We start from the raw sequence: 23,243 nt of genomic DNA, 5'->3' as shown, positions 1-23,243 counted from the left end.
TCAGAGTCCACCAAGAGGAGGGCAAGGAGACGGGAAGTGGTATCTATGCTTCCTGAATACCCATTCCACCTCTAGTAAAATGGCCACCCCACCTTTGTCTAAACAACCACTGGTGATGGGAGTCTGACTACCACTCTCAAGAGTAGATGGCTTTGTTCTCAAATCTGTCTCTCCGTGGCTTCTCCACATCACAGTTTTGGACATAACAGAGAAAGGCCCGGCTTGGTTTCTTGGTTAAACACCATCTGCTTACAAGACCATGGATAGGGTTGGATCCCACCCACAGAGCCCCTGCCCCATGCAGCATTTCCTGACCTGGAGCGAGCTCTTCAAAGTACTGCCTGGGCTAGCTAAGGCGGCCAAAATGGCGGTGGTGGTGGTACCGATGTTGGCGCCCAGCGTGAGTGGATACGCCCTCTCAATGGATATCACACCGATACCTGGCGGGGGGGAGGGTGAAAATACAAAGCCCACAGCATTAGCCCCAGAGGATGACAGAAGATGGTAATGTCGGCCAGATGGAGACCCAGGGAGAAACTCACCGATCAGAGGGGTCATAGCAGACGTGAACACAGAGCTGCTCTGAACGATGAAGGTCATTCCCGCCCCCACAAGGATGGCCAGGTAGCCAGTCACCCAGGCAAAGGGGAAAGGGAAATCTGGAATGCAGAGGATAAGAGATGCGTCACAATCCTTCTGGGGAAGGCATGGGTTGGAGGCCCAGCTGGCATCTCCACAAGACCCAGGGGGCACGGCTTGGCCAGAGGTTGAGGTTGTGTAAAATCCTCCCCACCCCATACCAAGTTGTGTAAAATCCTCCCCACCCCATACCAAGTCTGAAAGTGCAGATTGGATTTTCAGCATCCTTTCACCTTGCATATTCAGATGGTAGAACCAAGGATGTGGGTACGTGTTATGAAGACAAAAATACATTTCACTGGAGTTCTAAATGCTGAACCCATCTGTTATGGACAGAATGTTTGTGTCATTCCCCCCTCCCGCAATTCATATGTTGAAACCCTGACCCCCTAATGTGATTGTATTAGGAAGTGAGGCCTTTGGGAGGTGATTAGGTCATGAGGTTGGAGTCCTCATGAGTGGATTAGTACCCTTATAGAAGGCTGAGCTTGCTTCCTCTCCACTCTCTCTTCCATGTGAGGACACAGTGAGAAGGCGGCCATCTGTAAACCAGGAAGTGGGTCCTCACCAGAACCCAACTGTGCTGGCACCCTGACCATGGACCTCCCAGTCTCCAGGACTGTGAAAAACTAAATTTCTGTTGTTTAAGCCACCCAGCCTACAAGAATTTGCTACAGCAGCTGAATAACGACAAAGCACTTGGAGCATTCAGACCTCTATCTTTCCTCCTGTCCTGGTCTCCCAACGCTGCATACCCTCCACCTTTGTTTCCACCTAAAAGAGCAGTGAGGATGTGAAGCGGCTTGGAAGCCCTATAGACCCCACCCTCGGCACCACCAGCACAGGATCAGGCCCCGCACAGCCGGCAAGCATCCAGGGCACGGCAAGCATCCAGGGCACAGGTACTCAGCTCACCCTCATGACAACCCTGAGAGGTAGATATCCTCGGCCCCATTTCACAGGGAGAGTTTACAGGGTATATTTTCATTGGCCAGGATACCATTCTCAGCAATGGAGTCTGACTGCCTGCCTCAAAATGCTGACGTATTTATCCAGCACCACATTTTCTTCCCAAGAGTTGAAGCGAAGTAGGGACCGTGGTGGACTTCTGTTAACCTTTTCCTAAGGTATCCTGACAGACCCAGTAAAGTCCTGGGCAAACAGGGAAACTGCCAGGAAGGAAGGCCTATCTCACAGCTCTCTGGATTTGAGCTGGCTCTCTCTCGGGACCTTGCAAACATCTGATGGAAGCTTGTGCCTTCTTCCCAGGCTCCACCCAAGACACTAAGGAAGATTCAAGAGTGAGTGGCATCTTAACTTCCGCAACTTAGCAGAGCCCAGAGAGAAACTCCATGCAGAGGCCACTGCTAGAGGAGAATCAAAAGGAGCGCCCCTGGAGGGACCACAGTGACACGCTATCCCCTAGAAGGTCCAGAATGGGGGGCAGTGTGCTTACCAGTGTTGATGGTCTTCTTGATGACAACAGCTACCTGCCCCCTGAGCACAGAGCCCAAGAGCTTGACGATTAGGACCAGGCAGCTACAGAGGACCAGCAGGGAGAATACCAGCAGAATGGTGCCCACGACAACATCCGGGAGGTTGAAATTCACGAAGATGTGCTGGCCTGGAGAGACCACAGAATGCCCTCATTAGGAGGGCATGGAACCCTTGACAGCCACAGATTGCTGCTTATTCCCCAGCATCCTTCCGTCTCAGAGTAACAGAATCCTGGTTGTCAGCTTGACACACAGCAAGGCAGCCCAGAATAAAGACCACACTTTCCAGCCTCCCTTGCAGCTAAGTGTAGCCCTGAGGCTATGTTCTGGCGGACGGGATCTCATGAGGGTGAAGATGTAGTGAAATCCAGCGGCAGACCCAGGTTTCCAGCCCCATTCTTCTGCCTCTAAATCCCATGTTGTGTTTTACTCACGATAATGAGGATGCCTACAACAAAGTATTTGAGGAGCAAGGTGGGGTAGGATGGGTAAGTCAGAGTGGGAGCTATTGTTAATTATCAAACTCTTTGTGTTTTTTAAAAATCCCTGTGTGTCCCCATGATGATTCCAGAAAAACATGCTTGTATCAATGGATGTATAGAACCTAGAACACGAGAAGGGATACGTTCACTTGATTCTGTGAGGTAAAGCACACCTGGAGTATTAAGGTATATGGCTCAGAATTAATGTGGGGTGCACGGAGAGGAGGAGAAGCAGAGATATGCAAATGGGTATATAAGGAATAAATAATTAGAAGAACTAACGTCAGGGCCATAAAAGAGTCCAGAGGCAACAGTATAGCTTCTTAAAGAACTGGAGCACCATGCAAGTGCACTGCTTTGTTCAGTGCTATAGCTCTGCTATATGGGGCCTGCTGTACCGCAGGGACTCATGACTTGAGGGTGAATGTGTTGTGTGTGTGCCCCACATCTCCTTCAAATCAGGCTGTCATCTCCCTAGAGGTGCTGCCAAAGGGATACTGAAGCACATAGAAGGGCCATTCTGGTATCTGTTGAGGAGTTCTGAATCCGTCTGACTGCCAGAGGAACTGAATACCAAGTCCTAGTTCTGCCCCTTACGGGGGGACCTTGGGCCTGTCCCCTGTCCCTAAGCCTTAGTTTCCTCTGCTGTGAAAGCTCACAGCTCATTGGCCAGTGTAGGACTGGTGTTCAGTGAATCTCACTGCCCTTCTTTCCTTCACTTACTGGGGCTCCACACAGATAGGAAACACCTATCATCACCCCAGACAGCCTGTCCTGGCAGCTGACGCTCTGTGAGTTTCACTCACACTTGGCAAGGTTCTCCTGGTGGGTCACGTTCTTGATGGTCCAGGTGTGCAAACCATCCGTCCAACAGAGGGAAGGAGAGGTGCAGTTGTCAGGCGAGGGGACGGTGACATTCCTCTCAGTCTGGGTGGCAAACATGAGAAATGCTATGTATAGTCCATAACACTCATTTCTGGTGGGGAATGGCAGGAAATGCGAGGCGTCAGGGGAGACCCATAACAATTCGTGCAGCGTAAGTATGATGAATTGCTTCCATGGGTCCCTCCATAAATGCAAGCAAGGAGGCAGCCAGAGGTAAGCCAGGAGACGTGAAAATAACAAGCCAGGAATAATGGGTCCATGATGTGGGCTGGTTCTGTCTGTCCTACTGGATAATGTCTGTCCATCCCATCTAGCATTCAAGGACTTAAGGATTCCCACTGGCTAGTTTTGATTTTTCAGAAATCCCTGATTTTTCTTTCCCCTTACCTTTTATATGCCCAATCTAAATGCAAGATCTTGCTTTATCAAGTATAGACACAAGCGTTCACCCACCCAGCAATATTCTCAGAAACTTACCATGCTGGTAAAAGTTTTACACCAAATCTTGACCATACTCTTGTTTTTGGCTGTTTCATCATTCATTGCAATTTGGTTGATAACTTTTTTATCCAGCTGAGGAAGGCAATGGACAGAAGAGAGTCAGCACATTCTCAGAACTGATGTGGGACAGATGTTAAGCTGTTAAAAGGGGCTGAGGTTGTGAACCGGACTGTGCACTGAAGGCGTGAGCTGGGACTCACTCTATCTGCACTCTCAGGGCAGAGCACAGCACCCAGATGTCAGTGGGTGCTCAATAAATGAATGATTGTATGAACAATGAACCCGTATCTAAGAAGCACGCAGTAGATATTCATCAGATGACTGAATGACAGAAGAAAAACAGAAGGTAAGAGTGAAAGGGCAAGGTCCAAACTGGCCCCTTCTCCCCAAGGCAACATCCACAAAGACTTCTTTCATTTATTTTAATAATATGGACAGACCCTAGTGAGCAGAGGGGTGAAATGGAAGGAAAGGCAGTAAACTCTTCCTCTTTGGCTGGGAGCAGGGTGCTACTTGAATCAGTGAGCCCACGCGTGCCGAGGCCAGTAGTGGGAACAAAGCGCCCAGGTGTCCAGTAGAGAGTCCTTGTGTCTAGAGAAGCGCTCACCCCCGCCACCTGCCCCCATCCTAATAAAGATGATACACTTGTTGAAATCAAGGAGATAATAAAGGCCAATTACTCCATCTCATTGGGTGTCCCTGAAGTTCTGCCTCCCTTGGCTTTTTTCAGAGGCAGCCAAAGGGCAGCTTTTACAGACCCTCATCCATCTCTTCCATCCCAGCCCGGTGAGGGGAGAGAAGGGGAGGGTGTTGGGGCCTTTCCCTCTCTGCAGGAAGGCGAGTTACCTGGATAATGAGCTTCGTGAAGGGATCTGTGATAACTTTCAGAAGCTCTGGGGCATCCTCTCCATTCTTGAAGTTGAAGGATTCCACTACCAGGTTGGTCAGGTGCTCCAGGTAATGGGTGGCAGCCTCCAGAGGCAGAAGCACCAACACAGAGAGCCAGTTGAAGAAGTCATGGACGGTGGCCCCTGCAAAGGCCCTGCAGGAGGCGAACCCCATCCCGAGCCAGATTAGTCAACAAGCGACTGGGCACCATCTAGGTAGGTCATCACTTGTATCACCGGCCAGGTGCCACCTATCTGAGTGCATAGAGGTGTACAGTCTCACTTTTGTTCTCACAGCAATCCCCAAAGTGAGTGGTATGAAGATCCCCATTCAACAGATGAGGAAACTGAAGGCCAGGGAGCACGCAGGAATTGAAGACCACTGCAGAAGCACTGGGTCCAGGACCCTTGTCTCCCACTGTCCGGCAGAACCTTTCCCACCAGATCAGACAGTACACAGTTTGCTCTGCTTGGGGAAAAGGGAACTAGATGTGTTCTGGCTGCAATTATTAGTTCATGGAGCACTGTTTGAGAAAACTTCATCAAGACCAGTTTCAAATCATGCATATGGAAGACAATCTTCATTTTGGAAAGGCAGGGGCCAGTATGAAGGTTACCATCAGAGCCTTCTACACAACTGAATTATTAACTGTAAGATCTTGAGACTTTGATCAAATATTTGGACAGTCTCTACAGAAAACAAAGCTAATATATACTACAATTTGCATCTACCAGAGAAGGTTCACTGATTCCCCCTGAATTCCATCTTACCTATCTCCAGATTAAAAAAAAACTCTATAGTTGTTTTCCCTCAATGAAAAAATGTTCCTTTAAAAAAACTCTGCATGTCAAGAAATACCCAAAACAAATAGAAGATGGGACATGAAGGGACAGAAGCTATTAAACACGTAGGGGGAAATGCTTAACTTCACCAGTAATAAAAGAAATTTGCAATTTATTTATTTGCACGTACAGATTTTCACATACCACTTTAACTAATATTTTACAATATTTTACAAAGTTAACTTATTCTTCCTGGAGAGGGTGATTTAAGACATTTTCATACACTGCTGATGCAAAGTGATACAAATATTTCTTTGTAGTTTGGCAAAATGTTTAAAGAGCCTTACAGGTGTGTTTGATAAATCTATCCAGGAAAAAATTACCAGGAAAGAATAATACACATTTCCAAAGATGTTACTGAAAGCAAACTATTTAAATATCCCAAACAGGGGGTGAGCTAGGCCAATTATATTCCTATGCACAGGCACTTCCATAGAGCGTATATTTATACATCCAGAGGTAAAAATTAGCGTAACAGTGAAAAGAACCCAAAATTTCTAATAAGAAAACCTGGATCAAGTCCCAGCTATGCCCCTCAGTGAAGTTACTTAACCTCTTTGTGTTCCTATATTAATAAAATGGGGCAGAGAAAAGTCTGCTTAGCTTCTTGAGAAGATTGAATTAGCAAACACCCTGGGTAATGTGTATTATTATTTAGACCTCCGAACATTTCTTCAGGGTCCAGACTTTAGCCATGGTTGAGGGAAAATGAATGTCTCTGAGGACATCCACTGCCACCCATGGATGAGGGATGGTGTTAGCTGACCCCCAGCCAGCCAGTCATTTGTCTGATGCCACAGTTGAAGGTGTACAATATTATATTAGCTACAGGTGTTCAATACAGTGACTCACAGTATTTAAAGGCTATACTCCATTTATAGCTCTTATAAAATATTGGCTACATTCCCCACAATACGTCCTTGCAGGTTCTTTTATATCTAATAGTTTGTACCTCTTACGCCCCTACTCCTATCTTGCCCCTGCCCCTTCCCTTTCCCCACTGGTAACCACTAGTTTGTTCTCATATCTGTGAATCTGCTTCTTTTTTGTTATATTCACTAGTTTGTTGTATTTTTTAGATTTCGCATATAAGTGATATCATATAGTATTTGTCTTTCTTTGTCTGACTTATTTCACTTAGCAAAATGCCCTCCAAGTCCATCATGTTGCTGCAAATGACAAAACCTTTCTTTTTTTCTGGCTGAGTAGTATTCCACTCTGTGTGTGTGTGTGTGTGTGTGTGTGTGTGTGTGCGTGTGCGCGCGCACGTGCGTGTGCGTGTGCACATCACTCTTCCATTCATCTCTTGATGGACACTTAGGTTGCTTCCATATCTTGGTAAATAATGATGATATGACCATTTGGGGGCACGTAGTTTTTCAATTTAGAGTGTCTGGTTTTTTTGGATGGGGACTGCTTCCCTATTTTAACAAGCTGTGGAAAAAGCCCATCACCAGTTAGAAGAGAGGCTGGGAAATGTGCTTAATTTTCACATGAAACTTTTGGAAGAAAAGGATTTCCTTTGCCTGTATTTATCCTGCCCCATTTTTAGATCTTACACATTCACAGAGGCTCTATGTTGCCTTTTATTGGCATGTGAGTGAAGAAGAAAAAGTGGCATGGGTTGAGCTGGCCAAAAATGGAAGCTTAAGGAGGTAATAATTATTTCTAAGTGAGACAGTAAATCCTATTCTAACTGGCCTTGTTTTACACCACAGGTCAAGCTTCTAGCGAGGACTTGTATTCAGGCAGCCCGTGACTGTGTGCCAGGCACCTTGATCAGCATTTATCTGTATGATTGTGTTAACTCCTTTAGACAACACGGCAGTGATAGATACTATTATCCCAGCCCTGCATATCAGGGAGCTGAGTTTAATCAACTGGTAAGTAAGTGATCCCAACCCCAGCCATACTCCACTGTGTCTATTTCTAAAGAGGGCTAGGGATAAGAAACATGCTCTAATGTTAACGGTAGTTAGGACAACCTGGTCAACCCCAATGGGTGGTGGCAAAGGCTGATGCTGAGCCTCCTACCTTCTGAACTCACTCCGGTCTCCTGCCTGCATGAGCGCCACAATGGTGTTGGTGATGGAGGTCCCAATGTTGGCCCCCATGATAATGGGGATGGCAGCCTGCACATTCAGCACTGGAGGGTGGAAAACAGTAAGTTATCAAGTTAGTAAGTTGAGGAAGGCAGCATGGCCATGTTCCTGGTGTGGCCCAAGGCAAGCCGATCACATTCAGGCTGGCAATCCCCTAAAGCATCAGTTCTTAACCTCTTTAGGGTCTGTACCTCGCTGTGAATCTGACAAAAGCTTGGACAGCTCACTATAGAAAAATGCACATGTACCAAAAAATAAAAAAATAAGTAAAAAATTTTACTTTCTGTAAAATATTGTTGTTTCAATTTCTAATTCCTATGGATTAAAAATAAAATCAAACAGTGTGAAATAAAAAAAATTTTCAGCACTTAATTACAGGGAATTCAGAGTCTCCATAAAGCCCTTTTGTGGACCCCAGTTTAAAAGTTTCTTTCTAAATTCCTCTGTCCTCCCTATTACAGATGCAAGGGTAGCTTAAAAGAGACCAACAAACAATGTGTAAGGACTTGTGTATTTATTATGGCAAATTTATGGCAGTATGATTTCTTTTTCTAACAAAATTAATATATTGCCACATGTTCTAACATATGAAAGTATTTTGAAGAAGTAATGAATAACTTTTTCTAATTTGGCCTCCAAAAGTTCTAGTTAATTTTAGCTAAAATGCTGGTTTGGGCTGAAAATTAACCAGTTCAAACTGTCCACCCCAGAGGGTCTGTCTCAACTTAGCCAGGGCAAATGTTGAACAGGCTCAAGTTTGGAACGTCAGCTCCCCAAGCTCAGTTGCCCCAAAGCCAGTGTGTGATGTGATTACACGGTTTTATTCTTAGCCCTGACAGTGGTGATGGAAATGTTCTAAATCTATGTGGTCCAATATGGCAGTCGCTAGCCACATATGACTACCGATCCCTTCAAATATAGCTCTTGCAGCTGAGCAGCTGAATTTAAGGTTAAATAAAATGAAATAGGGGGCTTCCCTGGTGGCGCAGTGGTTGAGAGTCCGCCTGCCGATGCAGGGGACGCGGGTTCGTGCCCCGGTCCGGGAGGATCCCACATGCTGCAGAGCGGCTAGGCCCGTGAGCCATGGCCCCTGAGCCTGTGTGTCCGGAGCCTGTGCTCCGCAATGGGAGAGGCCACAACAGTGAGAGGCCCGCGTACCGCAAAAAATAAATAAATAAATAAATGAAGTGAAATGAAATGAAATGAAATAGCCACATGTAGCTAGTGGCTGCTGGACAGGATAACACAGTTCTAGAGAATTCAGAATTGAGTCTTCAAGCTTTGGGGCCAATTTTCAGACTCAGCCATGGGAAGGGAAACAGGAGACTGCCTATGATCTAAGCCAAACACATCATAGTTAGACAAGATAAGATGGTAATGGTGATAAGCCCGGATACATTCAGAGTAAATCCCAGCCTCCCCAGCTGAACAGGGAAATGCCTGAAATGTTATCTGGGCTCATGGGTTCTTGGACTCACGTGAGGAGGCCACCATGCTGACGACAATGGACGAGGAGGTACTGGAACTCTGAACCAGGACAGTCACTAGCACGCCGATCACCAGCCCCGCCACAGGGTTGGACATGATGGAGTTGTTGCTGAAGAACTGCCCGGCCACCTTCCCTGAAAAACAAACCCATGGCCACGTGATGGGGGTTAGGTGGGTGCTGAGTAACAGAAGTCTCCGGTCCAGACCAGCTGGCCATAGGTACCAGCCTCCAGACTTTTATCTTGGGCATCTTGCTTCCTCGGGCTTCTCCCCAGTGCTTCTCTGCTGCCCTGACTCTGCCTCTGTGACCTAGTTCCCCATCCACCCCTGTTCCTCTTGTCCCTTCAACCCTACACCCTCCCATCCTTCAACCACTTTCATCAGCAAGTCCCCCTCTAGTCTTCTCTTTTCATGAACCTGGCCTCAACTCTGTACTTGGCCCGATGAGTGCCAGTGCATCTCCTGATGCCCTCATTCTTGTCTCTGGGATATATTCCCAATTCAGAAGATTTACCCAAGTGGATCTTCTCATTCTTTTCTATCTACCCCCTTCGACCCCAGCCCCTAGCCCCAGCCTATAATTGAATTCTAGGAGTGTCATTTTTGAGAATGTACCTCTGAGACCATCAACCCACCCTCCAATACATTGGTTAAAAAAGACTGAGGCCCAGAGAATGGAAAGTGGAATGACTCGTCTGAGATAGAGTGCAAGGCCCCTTACTGATGCTGCCTTGGACCAGGGGGACCAGAGCGGCATCCAGCAAGTCCGTCTGCTCCTCACACTTTCCCAGGTCACAAAGATGAGTTCTCAAGAAAGGGGTGCAGAAACCTATGGTCTTCCATGTCACCGGATCTGAGTTTAAATCCCACTATGCCAATTATGGCTGTGAAACTCAGTGCGGGGCGGTGACCTTCTTGAGCCTTGGCCTATTCCTCTGTAAGTGGGAAGGACTTTTGGGATGGAATGTTTAAGACAATGCCCCTGGAAGTGCCCACCTCAGTAGGCATTCAAAGTGTTGGCTCTTACTGTTGTCACCCATCAGGGATGCACAGGTGACCAAGTGTATGGTGATTACACTTCCAGGTCCCCTCACCCTCCATAGCCACACTCAGTGGTGGGAGGTGTTTAGGCAACTGCTCTGAATGCAGATCCCCTAGCACAGGACCCCTATCCTTCTCCAGCAAAGGGCCAGCTTTGATTTTTAGCAGTGGCTTTAGCCTAAGAACACTCTTATTCAATAATCCCCTCAGGTGGGGAAGCCCAAAGACAGCGGGGATCCCTCAGATAAATCTTTAGGTCAAACAGCTTCCTGTCCAGTGTTCATAGACAAACACATGAAGCTGATTGCTTGGCCTTGGCTCTAGCCCTGGCTCTGGCCTAAGCCACTTCAGCCAGCCAGTCATAGCTCTTTCATGGGCCTCAGTTTTCCTTTCTGTAAAATGGGGGCATGACTTCACAAGATGATCTGAGGTGGCTTCCAGTCCTAAAATACTCCAGGAGACTGCAGCTGGAGGGGGCCTGCTGAGCTGTGACTTTCCAAACCAAATTCAATGAGAACACCACCCCCAACCCAGACCTTTGACCTCTTCCATCCATACCTCCAACCAGCTGGAAGGCACTGCTGAGGACATCCAAGGAGCACACGAAGAAGTAGAGAAATGCCAGAAGTAAAATAAATTTCCCAATCCCTTGGAAGACACAGAGAATCTTCCCTTTGGTGTCTCTCTCTGGGGGAGGGGAAAAGGCATGGAGGCTTTTAGTGTCCGAAACACTGAGAAGTTTGACAATGAGCTCAGAACTCCCCCACCTCCCCTCCCAGCCAGGCAGCTGTAATCTTATGGATCACAAGACCTAGAGATGGGATGTGTCCACGGCTACAGTTTTCAAAGCAATTACCACTGTACTCCATTTAATTGAAACCTGTGGTGAAATGTCTCTAAAGCATTTGGCTCTGGGACGAGGGGCCAGTGGGCCCTGGGGCACACACAGGCCAAGCCGGGTACATGCTTGTGCTGGGCTGAACCCGGGTCACTGATGAGACGTTAAGAGCACTTGCCCCTTGCTAAGCGTGGGGTCAGAGATAATGGCTGTCCTAAGCACCTTGAGAACCACACAGAATACTTTCTACAAAGTGGCCGCAAGGCAGCCATCACAGACTCCATCTGGGACGGCTTGGGCCCTCATGCATCCTGGAAGGCTACCTCCTTGGTGGCTGTTTTCGACCCTCACTTTTAAAGTGGTTCTCACTTCCTCCCAGCTCCTTTACCCTCCCAGCTGTCTGATCCGCACAGACCTCAAACCCTGCCTGGAAAAGAAGTACAGCATTTGCTTGCACCCCAGCTGTTCTGTCTGTAGAGTCTGTCTTCTGCAAGCCTTCCCTGACACCCACATTTAGGCGAGGGGACTCCTCTCCCCCGACCCCCGGGGCTCTCGGAGGCAGGGCCTCATCTATTTACTGCTGCATCTGCAGCACTGAGCAGTACCTGGGACCTGGTTCAGCACAGGATGGATTATAAAGATCAGCGCAGGGTCTGGCCTGGTCATAACCCTGGTGCCGGCCCACGTTTGTTGAATGAATGAATGAAAGAACAAAAACATCCCCCGGTCACCACAGGATGCTTGACTCTTAAGCTGGGTGGCATCCCCTAGCCAGGACCTTTGCTCAAACAATGGAAGGGAGAGGCCAACACGAAGGAGGTGACGCTGTGAAGCTGGTAACCTCAATCCCTTGCCGACGGGCAGTCCCCTCCCGCCTGCCCCGGCTGGCCTCGTTTACCTGACCACTTGATCCCCGTGTCCTGAAGCTCAGGCAGGTTCCAGGGGTCTTCCACCACCGTGGGCTCCTCTATCAGTGCCATGGTAGAATCAGAGGGCAGAAGTTCAATCTTGGTGACAGGGGTGTCGGTGTCATCTGCCCAAACAGGCAGGGAAGACGATGAGAAATGAGACACCAAGCCTGGGTCTCCTGGTGTCCTCCCAGGGGGCCAGCCCAGGGCTGGAGGGGTGGCACTTACTTTTGCCGGTCTCCTTGCCTTTTGCGGGTGTGGTGGACTGCTGACCGGCGACCCCTTCGATGTATTTATCCGAGTTAGGCTGGGCATTTTCCAACTCAGGCCAAGGAGCCATGGTCTGTGGATGGGAAAACAGCTTACAGAAGTAGCCACTGAAAGGAGGCACACTCAGTTTCTGTGACAAGAAGGGCCAGTGGTTGCAAAGATTTGGAGGAGTTAAGGGATTTCGTCCTTATACCTTCTAAGTATGGACCCTTAAGCATCATATTTCACACCTCTGTAGGCCTCCCTCAATCGCTCACCCAGGCTGTCACTAAGTCAAACCACTGTTTCCAATTTTTCCAAAGCCACAAATCTATATACATCAGTTATCTTCCTTTGATTGCTCTAACGTCTGTCTTGGCCTCTGTCTTGACTCTCTCCCTTAGTCTGAAAGGGAACACGAACCCATTCATCTTCATCAACTTGTGGTACCACCAAGTCCTCACAACCCTCCAATGGGCTCCCCACCTGCTGCTCATTAAGGGACAAGTTCAACTGCAGATCTGCGCCAAACCTCATCCAGTGGACTTAATGTACACACTGATACACATTCTACCTGCTACTGGGTCTTCTATGAGAAGCGTGACACATTACATCTGGTTCAAAACCCACAGGAGCCACTTCTCAGTGGGTGTGTGTTTAGGCAAGTCCCTTTATGCCTCTGAGCCATCTATAAAATGGGGACAATTCTTCATGCTTTGCAGGGTTATGAGATTAATAGCGATGCCTAGAAAGTGCCCGGTAAATAGTAGCAATGATTACTATGCCATGCTGCTTGGATTAACGACCCTTCGTCAGAACTACATTCTTCCCAGCCTTTGATAGAGACTTCCTCATAACCCATTTTCTGAACAAAGCCTTTCTCAGTTCCATGGAGAGGAAGCCTGGCTCCCGACAAGCCGGGACGTCCACTACTCGCAGTCCTTGTCCTGACACACCAGACAATGCTGCCCAAAGGACTGGAACGAACAATTCACAGGAAAGGAAGTACAAGCGGCTAAAATACTTATTACAGAATAGGCGTTCAGCCTCATCGGGACCCAAGATATGCAAACCAAAACAGTGAGATAACTTTCAACTATCAGATTAGCAAAAAATAAATAAAAATTCAAGTATAATATGTCACTCTGGAGAAGATGCAGTGAAATAAGCACAGCTGAAGCTCTGGAAAGCAGCTGGCGAAATGCCTCAAATGCCCTACATTTTTCAAACATCTCTGACTCGATAATTTTCACTTCTAGGAATTAAGAATCTAGGAAAAATGGATAACTAATAAGAACCTGCTGTATAAAAAAATAAAATTAAAAAAAAAAAAGATTCTAGGAACATTTTTTTTTCCCTCAGAAAATCAAAACGACCTGCTTTGCTCTGATCACCTCTTTGGAGAGGGTTTCCCAGAACCTTTGTCTATTCATTTCCTTTCCTATTTTTCTTCAATAGATCTATTTCCTGCCTACCAGAATGTAAGCCCTTCCAAGAGAGGGAGCTTTGTCTTACTCATAACTGCATCCTCAGCGTCTACAGCTCTGCCTGGGACATTGACAGTGCCCAATAAATATTGGTTGATGAATGAATGTGATACAGGCCAAAATGCACTATATAACTTACAGGGTGAAAAATAAAAACAGGAAACTATTGTATTAACTATGGTACATCCATACAGCATAATAGCATGCCATTAAAAATGTTATAAAGAACCAGCAAAACAAACCAAAAAACAAAAAAAACCCAGGCAAATGTTTTAGATGAATTGTGAATAAAAGGCACATTTATGTCCCATTCACAGTATGATCTCAGTAAGGAACCAGCAATGTTCCATGGGGTTCAGAGTGGGTGATAGGATTGTCTGTGATTATTTTCTTCTATCTGAACTTTCCATATTCTTTTAAGAGATGCAGCCCAACCCCCAAACCCACAAAGGTAAAATGGTTCAGGACACCTGTATTGTTACTGTCACTCATACTGACAAAGCTAGAAGTTAAAAGAAGCTGATTCTGTGAGTCCCCATCATGAGAGGATTTCGTGAATTTGTTTGGCCCAGGGAACTATTCGACTTCCCCCATGCAGTTGCAGCGCATGGCACGCACTTCTGCGATCACAGGGAACATCCCGCAGTCATTGACTTCCAGGAAGGCATAGGCCAGGTCTTTCCTTTCAGCTTAAGAAGCACCCAGCACAGGGCCTGACACACAACAGGCCTCGTGCACTTTCTGAGCAGTATGCCGGGACCTGCCTCACCAGCAAAACCCAATACTTATTGAGCCAGGCTGTGCCCCACCTCACTGCCACCCATGCAGGGAGGTGTTTTTATTCTCCCATTATACAGATGAAGAAACTCAAGCACAAGGAGACTTATAACTTGCCCGAGGTCCCACATGGTAGAGCCTTGGACACAGGTCAGTTTGAATCCAGAGTATCCTGCAGCCACTCAAGCATGTGTCCTACTGGTGTGACTCATCTGGCACTCCATCACACATTACTGCAATACCTTTCAATTGATTTCTGATAACAACAACTATCACTTTAATGAGTACCAAAGAGGTGCCAGGGGCTGTGCTGGTGCTTGACATATATTATGTCATTTAGTCTTCGGGCAAGAAAGAGGTCGTGAGCATCACCATTTACAAATGGGAAAAAACTGGAGCTCCAAGATGTTTAAGCAACTTGTTCAAAGTCACCCAGTAGGTGAGTGACAGAGCCAGTTTTTAAACACGGCTCCACCTGTCAGTGAGGCTATGGGCCATATCCCCAATATCTTTGGCTGTGACAGACATATCTTCCTGGAGCACTGCTTTAATCCACACAATTGGGGCAAAGGGCATGTTAAATAATGTGACCAGTGGATGATTTACATTTGACTAATCCTATGAAGGGTTATTGTGATGATCAAGTGTGTCATGTTTTAAAAACTCTCAGAACAGTGACTGACATATTGTAAACTTTGTGTGATTATCATGGATCATACTAAAATGAGCATGGACATATTATAGTACAAAATGCAAGATGTATAATTAAAAATTAAAGGAAAGAAAACAGAACACAAAAAACTGCTTTGAGCTTGCAACTGGCTGTTCTGGGCTTACTCACAGACCTCCAAGGATTTAAATATCTGCCTCTCTGCTCTTGGGGGCATTCTGAAGGAAAAATTTGGAAATTGCAACCTTCTACCATCTTTCTCTCTCTTATAATCTTAATTCACCCTAGAGTTGTTCTCCTATCATTTATGCACACTTATACTGCCTTCTCAACTAGAATTTAAGTTTTAGAGGGCAGAAACCCTGTTAGGATTTTCCTCCCAGCATTCAGTAGACTACACATAGTAGGTACTGTACATTTGTGAATGGAGGAGTCAACATATAGGGTTTGCTGAGGGAAACCCTAGAAGGTCTGCTGTGTCCTAGACCCACATTGATCATGACCAGGAAACAAATCAAGCCTGAATCTTACTGATGAGCGCTGTTCCTCATTACCATATGCAAGTTGGGTTGGCCAAGATCTGCTGGATGGAGCAACTGTATCAAGAAGCTGCAACCAGGATGTCACAGCAGTGCCACCTGGGAAATTCTCATCAGCAGTAAGGTGCTATTATTTAAACTGTTTCCGGTGACTGGATTTCTGACTGATCAGAATCATTTTCTTTCAAGAAGTGAACAAAGCGTCCAGCGAACTCAGAAACAGACACGTCTATGGTCTGACATCCAAGTAATTCACAATAATACCAGCAACAGAATGGGCAGACACCCATTTCCACTGAACTGGACAGAAAGGAGTAGAATATGGCTGTAAGGGATCCCACAAGCTAGGGTACCTTGAATGCTTCCTCTGTGCAAGGCCTGTGCTGGCTTCCTTCCCTTCCAGGTCCTGGGTCCTCATTTACTATTAATCAGCGTCACCAAGAAGCAAAGGCAACTTTCTTTTTTTTTTACTGTCTCTTTTTTTTTTTTTTACTGTCTCTTTTTTTTTTTTTTACTGTCTCTTTTTTTTTTTTTTTGCGGTACGCAAACCTCTCACTGTTGTGGCCTCTCCCGTTGCGGAGCACAGGCTCTGGACGCGCAGGCTCAACGTCCATGGCTCCCGGGCCCAGCCGCTCCGCGGCATGTGGGATCTTCCCGGACCGGGGCACGACCCCGTGTCCCCTGCATTGGCAGGCAGACTCAACCACTGCGCCACCAGGAAAGCCCCCGCAAAGGCAACTTTCTAATGAAATTCTCTACTCTTCCTTCCTGGAAATCTTGCTTCCCCTACTCCAAGTTCAGCCATTTGTCAGAAGCCCAAATCCCCTTTACAAATTTTCCCTGATGAAGCAAATCATTTCTCCTCATCCAGTTCAGTAGGCCCTCCTTATCCTTGGCTTCTGCATCTACGGATTCAACCAACCACAGATGGAAAACATTCAGGGGAAAAAACATATTCCAGAAAGTTCCAAAAAGCAAGAGCTGAATTTCCAGCACACAGGCAACTATTTCCGTAGTGTTTACGTTGTATTTACAACTATTTACACAGCATTTACACTGTATTAGGTATTATAAATAATCTGTCTAGAGATGAGTTAAAGTATATGGGAGGATCGCATTGGTTATGTGCGAATATTACACCATTTTATACACGGGACTCTGGGAAAGTCCTGGAATCAATTCCCGCAGACACCGAGGGACCACTGTTCTTCATTTCCTGGTACATTCATCTACTCCACCATCACTCACTGGGCATTCACCGTGCTAGTCGCCTGCAGGTAAGGAGAGGAGGTGCAGGTCCACACACCGAAGCACTGTCCCCCAGAGGGGCAGGCAACGAGGAGTCATCTAACCCAGCCCAGGACATTCTGAGGCAGCTGCCCCCCCACTCGCCGGCTCCCAGCCCTCCCCCACCCCGCACCTCCGCACCACCACGCTCCCCACTCCCCCACGCCCCAGCTCAAGTTGCTCTTCTCAGGACCTGGAAAGTGGGGAAATGCAGGCCACCTGGCACCCAACCACTGCATTAGGCAGCGTGGCTGTGGAGCCCCATTCTCCCGGACTCCCCAGCCAGCAAAGACCCAGCGCTCCAAGTAGGCTCACCCCACAGATTTGGAGTAAAGGAGGGCTTGGAGCAAACGGCCCATGATTAGTCCCGAGACTAGGCAGCTGTTCAGTACGCTGATACCCTAGCGCTTGTCACATAGCACTGCTTGTCACGTAGCACCGGGAGAGAGAGAACCATGCAGTAGGTGAGGGCCTTGCAGAGCCCTGCCACTCACTGTGTGTGACCCTGAGCCTCGGTTTCATCATCTCAAAAATGGGGAGAATACTCACTGAGCTGTTGTGAGACTAATTGATTAATGAGTGTAGGTGAGGTCCCGGGCACTGTGCCTGGCAGAGTGATCACTCAGAACTTTGTGAAATGAATTGCATCACAAACAATGAACAGCCTCAACCCCACTTTGCCCCAGAGCATAAGCTCTTCATCTCAGTGCACAGCTGAGTGGACCTCGGTAAATATTTGCGCTGACAAATGAATCCAAAGCACCTAAGAAAAAAGGATCTAACGTTTGTTTTGCCACGGGGAGTGCCCTATGTGATCTGTGACCTCATTAAATCTTATAATAAGGAAGTCTTCTTTCCAGTTTACAAAGAAACTGAGGCACAGAAAAAATTTAAAAGTCCCACAGTGAGACTTCCCTGGTGGTCCAGTGGTTAAGACTCCGCGCTCCCAATGAAGGCGGTGCAGGTTCGATGCCTGCTGAGGGAACTAAGGACTCACATGCCCCACGGTGCGGCCGAAAAAAAAAAAAAAGTCCACAGTTACCTAGGGTTAGTCAGGATTTCAACCCAGGACTGCTGGTTCCAAAGCCGGAGAGGCTTTCGATAGAACTCTCAGCCAGGTGCCAAGACAGGAAGGAGCAGTTATGCTCTGGGCCGCATCAAAGCAGCAAGGCGCCTCAGGTCCAGGCTCAGTGGGGGCTCTGAAGGTGTCTGAGATAGCTGGCTGGGCTCAACACCTCTGCAGGGGTCACTCTTGCCTAGTCATCCAGACAGCTGGAAATGCCAGCTAAGATGCTCTAACGGCAGGCTGCTGATTCCCTACAAAAGGCTCAGGCATAGCAGAGGCCTGGATTCGGCATACGCCAAGACTTTTAGTAGGCACTGGCCAGACAGAAGATGTAGCCTGAATCTGAGGCCACTACTCCCAGGGGTGTGGCAAACACTAGCCTGTCTGGAACCCGATTCCCTTGGGAAGCGGTTTGCGGGCCCGAGGGTCCTTGGAGCCTGTGTTCCTCTCCAAAGGTTTTCTCCCATCCCTATTCCTCCGATTCAGCTGTTCCCTCTCCCCGCCTTCCCCCAAGGTTGTACTCTAGCACTCTCCTGCTACCTGCCAAAAGGAGAGAAGGGTAAAGTCATCCCTTTTGGCAGTTTGGTACTAATACCCAGGCACAAGATTAGTGACTATGACTGCACATCTGCTCCCTTGCCCCCGCCCCAAGCTCCTCCCTATAATTGAGCTGGCTGTATTGATAACTCTTTGGGCTCAATTTCCTGCATCCACATGTGTACCCAATGCCAAGAGGGACTCTTGTAGGCCAAGGAAAATAAACTGCTCAGCCTTCTCAGACCTGGGCAGCAGGGCAATGTAGGGCACCTGGAAGTCACCCAACCCCTATGCTCTGCATTGTCTGAGCCTCTCCAACCAGGACCTGTTCTGGGGCCACCTGCGATCAGAACAGCAGCAGCTCAAGGCCATCTGAAGAAGTGGGGAGAGGAGGAAGGAGGCCCGGGGCATCCTCCTGCTCAGAGACCTCAATACGCAGGCATTTTGGCATTTTCCCACCGGGCTGTGGCCTCCACAAGCACAGGGAGAATGACCTTGAGCTCCCAGCACGCAGGGCAGTGTAGACAGTGTCTGCCAGCCAAATACTTACTGAGTGATTTGTGTCAGGCACTGCAGTAAGCCCTGTTCACAAATTAACCTGTTGAATCTCACAAGCACTTGATGTATTCCTGTCAATTTGCTTGATTTATACCTTAGTACCAATGTTATCCCCATTCTACAGAAAAGGAAACCGAGGCACAAAGAAATGAGTTGCTTCAAGTCGCACTAAGCCTTCAGAGACAACTCCAGTTTGGGTATTCTGACTCCAATGTTCTCAATGGGCTCAAGAAATATTACCTTATACTTTGAAAGAATGACCAAGACTTCAAAAATTCCCAAGAGGGCAGTGGTTACTTTCCTTCAGCTTCCTCTAGCCATCACAAAGCAAAATAATCCCCAGAGAACACAGTGGTGGAGGAGGGAGGCATGTGAGACAGAGAATCAATTGGATCCGTTTTACCTTGATGAAAGGCTTTAGACTTTTGAAGACATGCACTAATAGGATTTTAAAAAGATGTTTACGCTACTGCTTTAAACTAAGGCCCTCTTACCAAACCACACCCCCCTTCATAGTGTGCTTCCGATCTGTATTTATAATATTTTAAAATAAATCCTGCAATTAACTTATAACCATATCAATTATTTTGTAATTTGGGGGGGCAGAGGTTTAAAAGGGCTAATTTATAAAAGATAAGCATCTATAAACATCTTGCAATCTTTTTGCAGCCTTCTTTCTGTACTGTTTTGCATTTTTAAATTCACTGGGATGAATTACTTCTCTGGGATGCCCTGACTACTCCCAGCTGATACTGCCTTTCTGTCCCCAGGGGGGAGTTGAGGGCAAGGCGGGAGGAAGGCGGGGTGGAAGGTAGCTAAAAATTAAAATTTTATTCTAAATCACTGATCCTGAGAAGATGTTTTCTTCATTAAAGTGAATTCAGGCTACAATTATGTCTGACTCGAATCTAACAGCAATAACCCAGACATCTATCCTCCTGCCACTGGGGACTTGTTTCAGTGAAACAGTTGAGTGACTTAGGGTGGATTTTGGAGGGGGCAGTTTAACACCCAAACCTTTACAAAGCATGCAGTTCCCAAAGTTACAAAAATAGAGAAAGAGATCATTATCAGCTAGTTGGCCTGGCAGGGGCCAGAGATTCAAAGACACTTAACAATCTGAAACAATGGTTACTGCCATGAGGCACAACTTTTTCAAGAACACTCAACTGACAACAGGTTAAAGAATTCCAGCACAGGAGCCAGGAAGGGAAAAAGTCAAACAGGGCTGGAGCAAGCAGAGCTAACACAAATCTCTTGGTGAACCTAAACAGGCAGGAAGAGGGGATTCTAAGTGATGAAATCCACAAGCCACCTCCGTGAAACCAGCAAGTTTGAGAAAGTTGAAGTGATGAAATCCACAAGCCACCTCAGTGAAACCAACAAGTTTGAGAAAGTTGCCTTCTCATTAAGGAAAAAGGAGAGACTCTCTTCACCTCAGCACCAGCTACCCAGGGCATCTGAAGACTGAATTAACTCCACTCCACATGCCTCCCTTTCTGACCTGGAGATGCTTGAGCTCCCCCACACAACCACACCTTACACACATCTCCCCAGCCCGCCAGCCTGGTACCTTGACTCCGAAAACACTGAAAAACTGTGGGCTCTGTTTTCCATACAAGCAGAAGGTTGCCTGATGCTGCCTGCCCCGATGGGACCAGCAAACCCGGACTGTATCTTGCAAGTCACTTTAGATAAATAACCCTGCCAACTAGAACAGTAGCACGTGGAAGTCACACTGGGGGAGGCACGGCATCACTGGACAGCCACCCAAACCTGGAATTTTCAGCGAAGGAAAGACAGCAGAAAAGACAGACCATTCTGTTCCCCTTCTTGTAAAGAGGGAGAAACTGAGGTCCAGGGACCTCCCTCAGATCACACAGCTAGTTAATGACCAAAAAGAGAGCCCACTAGTCCTGATTCTACGGCGTAGGAATCCCCAAGTATGCCACTACTAAGAGTGTAGTCATAGGAGCTGAAATAATAACAGCGGCAACAGTAAGTAGAAACAGTAAGAAGAAAAAGAAAAATCTGAAAATTTGGGGGAGGTTATGTTTTTCTCTTCCAAGCCCAAAGCCAGCGAAGTTCCTTGAGGTCAGGATAGAGGGAGATCTAAAAGAATTAAGTAAATTAAAAGTGAATTAAGGTTCTTTCAAGAGCCAGAAGGGAGGAGGAAGCGCCCTGACCCCAGCGGCGGTACTCACCGGCACTCTGCGCAGGTAATGGACCCGAGCAGGCACCCAGGTGGAGCGCGGCGCGCTGATATATATCAGGAAGGTGTTGCGCAAAAAGGCCGGCGGCAGCTGCAGTCATCACGCCCCTCGCACATTCCAGGACCGCCTGCGGCCGCCGCCGAGGCACTACTTACCCTCCGGCTTAATGAGCCCATCGTGACCTCGCCCGCTGCAACGAGGAAAGAGGCGGCCGGGCTGCGGGGAGAAAGCTCAGGCGCCCCCCCGCCCCGCTCCCGAAAGGCGGCCAATGTCCCAGCGCCCAGAGCCCCCGGCTGCTGCACGCCCGCCCCGCCCCGTCGCAGGCCGCCCGAGATCCCAGCCAAGGCGGTTTAGGGGGTCTCCCTGTCCCCGGCTTCCTCCTCCCCAAGAACCTGAACCTTCTAGTTTAGCTCCTCTAAGGCTGAAGAGGTCAGAGACGTTGAGACATAGATAGAAGCCAACTGGAAACTCAGGGACAAATCTTTCCAAACAAAGCCAGGATTGTTCGCCTTATCAGGCTCCGGGATGCTTTCTGCCCTAGTAGCTTGGAGTCGGTAGTCAGACACTTGGCCAGCTGGAGCCCTGGGTCTGAGACAGGTCGGTGCTGGCTTAGCCAGGCTGAGAAAGGCGAGGAGGGCTGATCTCACCGCCAGAACGTCCTGCCTGCCTGTCCCGGCTTTGGCAAACGGTGGCCCTTATTTCACCTTCCGCTGTGCCCTGTATTCCCTGTGTGACCACACATGTTTCTCCATACTGGCTTTGAGAAGACCTGTCCCAGGGAGAGCCCATCATGACACTTATCAAAGCAGCAGCTCATTTATGTGTGGAGCAAACACTTCCTCCAGGGCCCACACAATGCCTTCCTTGGGGTAAGAGTGGTTCCCTTTCCAGCTGAGGTTAGAGTGGGTAGTGAGCATGACATAGGATTACTCAGGATTTGCTGAGCCGGGATCAAACTTGGGTTTTATTCCAATACCCAGGCACTCTCCCGCTGCCAACTGGTCTTGATTTTACATCCGAGGAAAGGGAGGCTTAGCAAGTTTATGAGTTGCCCAGTAGCCCACAACAAATAGTGGAAGTGCCCCATTGGAACTAGGTTGGTTTCATTCCAAAACCAAGAGCTCTCCCCACCATAAGGGGAAAAAAGTCAGGAGTGCTGCTTCCAGGGATCCACAGAGCAAGGCTCTCCCTGAGGCTGAGAAGTCAGTGGTTACACATACTAACGCTGGGGTCAAACTGCCTGAGACCAGTTTCCTGTTCTGCCCCTTGCTTTTTCCCTGCCTTCATTTGCTTGTCTATAAAATGGAAATAATGAACACTCTCTGTGAAAATGAGCTAAAATATTTATAGCACATAGAACAGTACTTGGCACAGGAAGAGTCCTCAGTACACGTTAACTGTTAAAAGTTTCACTGGGAACCTCTCGTGTTGGGAGATGAGGGGGAAGCTTTGATTAGACTTATCTGGAACCTTGGGACTCTGAGGTCATTCTCCACAGACTCAAATGCTGGTCACATCAGTCCAAGGGCTGAGACATATTGCTTGGAGAGTGGGCACTAGAAATTAAATCAGGTCAGCCTGTTCTTATTAGAGGGATAATGATTTTGCCAGTGGGCGCTGGTCTTAAAAGCCGGCCCTTAGAGACTGTGAGCGAGCAGCACCTTTCCAGGGAGTGACTTCTAAAGCAGAGTCCACCAGTGATAGGCGCTGGCAGGTGCTCACTGGGCTCAGCTCCACCTCCAGCCCTAGG

General features: G+C 47.8%; 1 protein-coding gene across 1 annotated transcript in view; it reads right to left on the bottom strand.

Annotated features, from left to right (window-relative positions):
- Nucleotides 1–23,243, bottom strand: part of SLC34A2 (solute carrier family 34 member 2) — a 57,675-nt gene that overhangs the window by 2,605 nt on the left and 31,827 nt on the right. Inside the window, exons 2-12 of the mRNA XM_024745547.1 lie at nt 12,339–12,453; nt 12,101–12,235; nt 10,923–11,051; nt 9,314–9,457; nt 7,768–7,879; nt 4,850–5,045; nt 3,980–4,075; nt 3,424–3,544; nt 2,096–2,263; nt 543–659; nt 316–440 (exon numbers count right to left, since the gene is read on the bottom strand). Of these exons, the coding sequence (XP_024601315.1) occupies nt 316–440; nt 543–659; nt 2,096–2,263; nt 3,424–3,544; nt 3,980–4,075; nt 4,850–5,045; nt 7,768–7,879; nt 9,314–9,457; nt 10,923–11,051; nt 12,101–12,235; nt 12,339–12,450 (1,455 nt within the window). The 5' untranslated portion in view covers nt 12,451–12,453. The remainder of the gene's footprint in view (nt 1–315; nt 441–542; nt 660–2,095; nt 2,264–3,423; nt 3,545–3,979; nt 4,076–4,849; nt 5,046–7,767; nt 7,880–9,313; nt 9,458–10,922; nt 11,052–12,100; nt 12,236–12,338; nt 12,454–23,243) is intronic.

This window comes from Neophocaena asiaeorientalis, unplaced genomic scaffold, assembly GCF_003031525.2.
Source record: "Neophocaena asiaeorientalis asiaeorientalis breed wild unplaced genomic scaffold, Neophocaena_asiaeorientalis_V1.1 scaffold397, whole genome shotgun sequence".
NCBI classification, from domain to species: Eukaryota; Metazoa; Chordata; class Mammalia; order Artiodactyla; family Phocoenidae; genus Neophocaena; species Neophocaena asiaeorientalis.
This window is presented reverse-complemented; position numbering and strand designations above follow the sequence as displayed.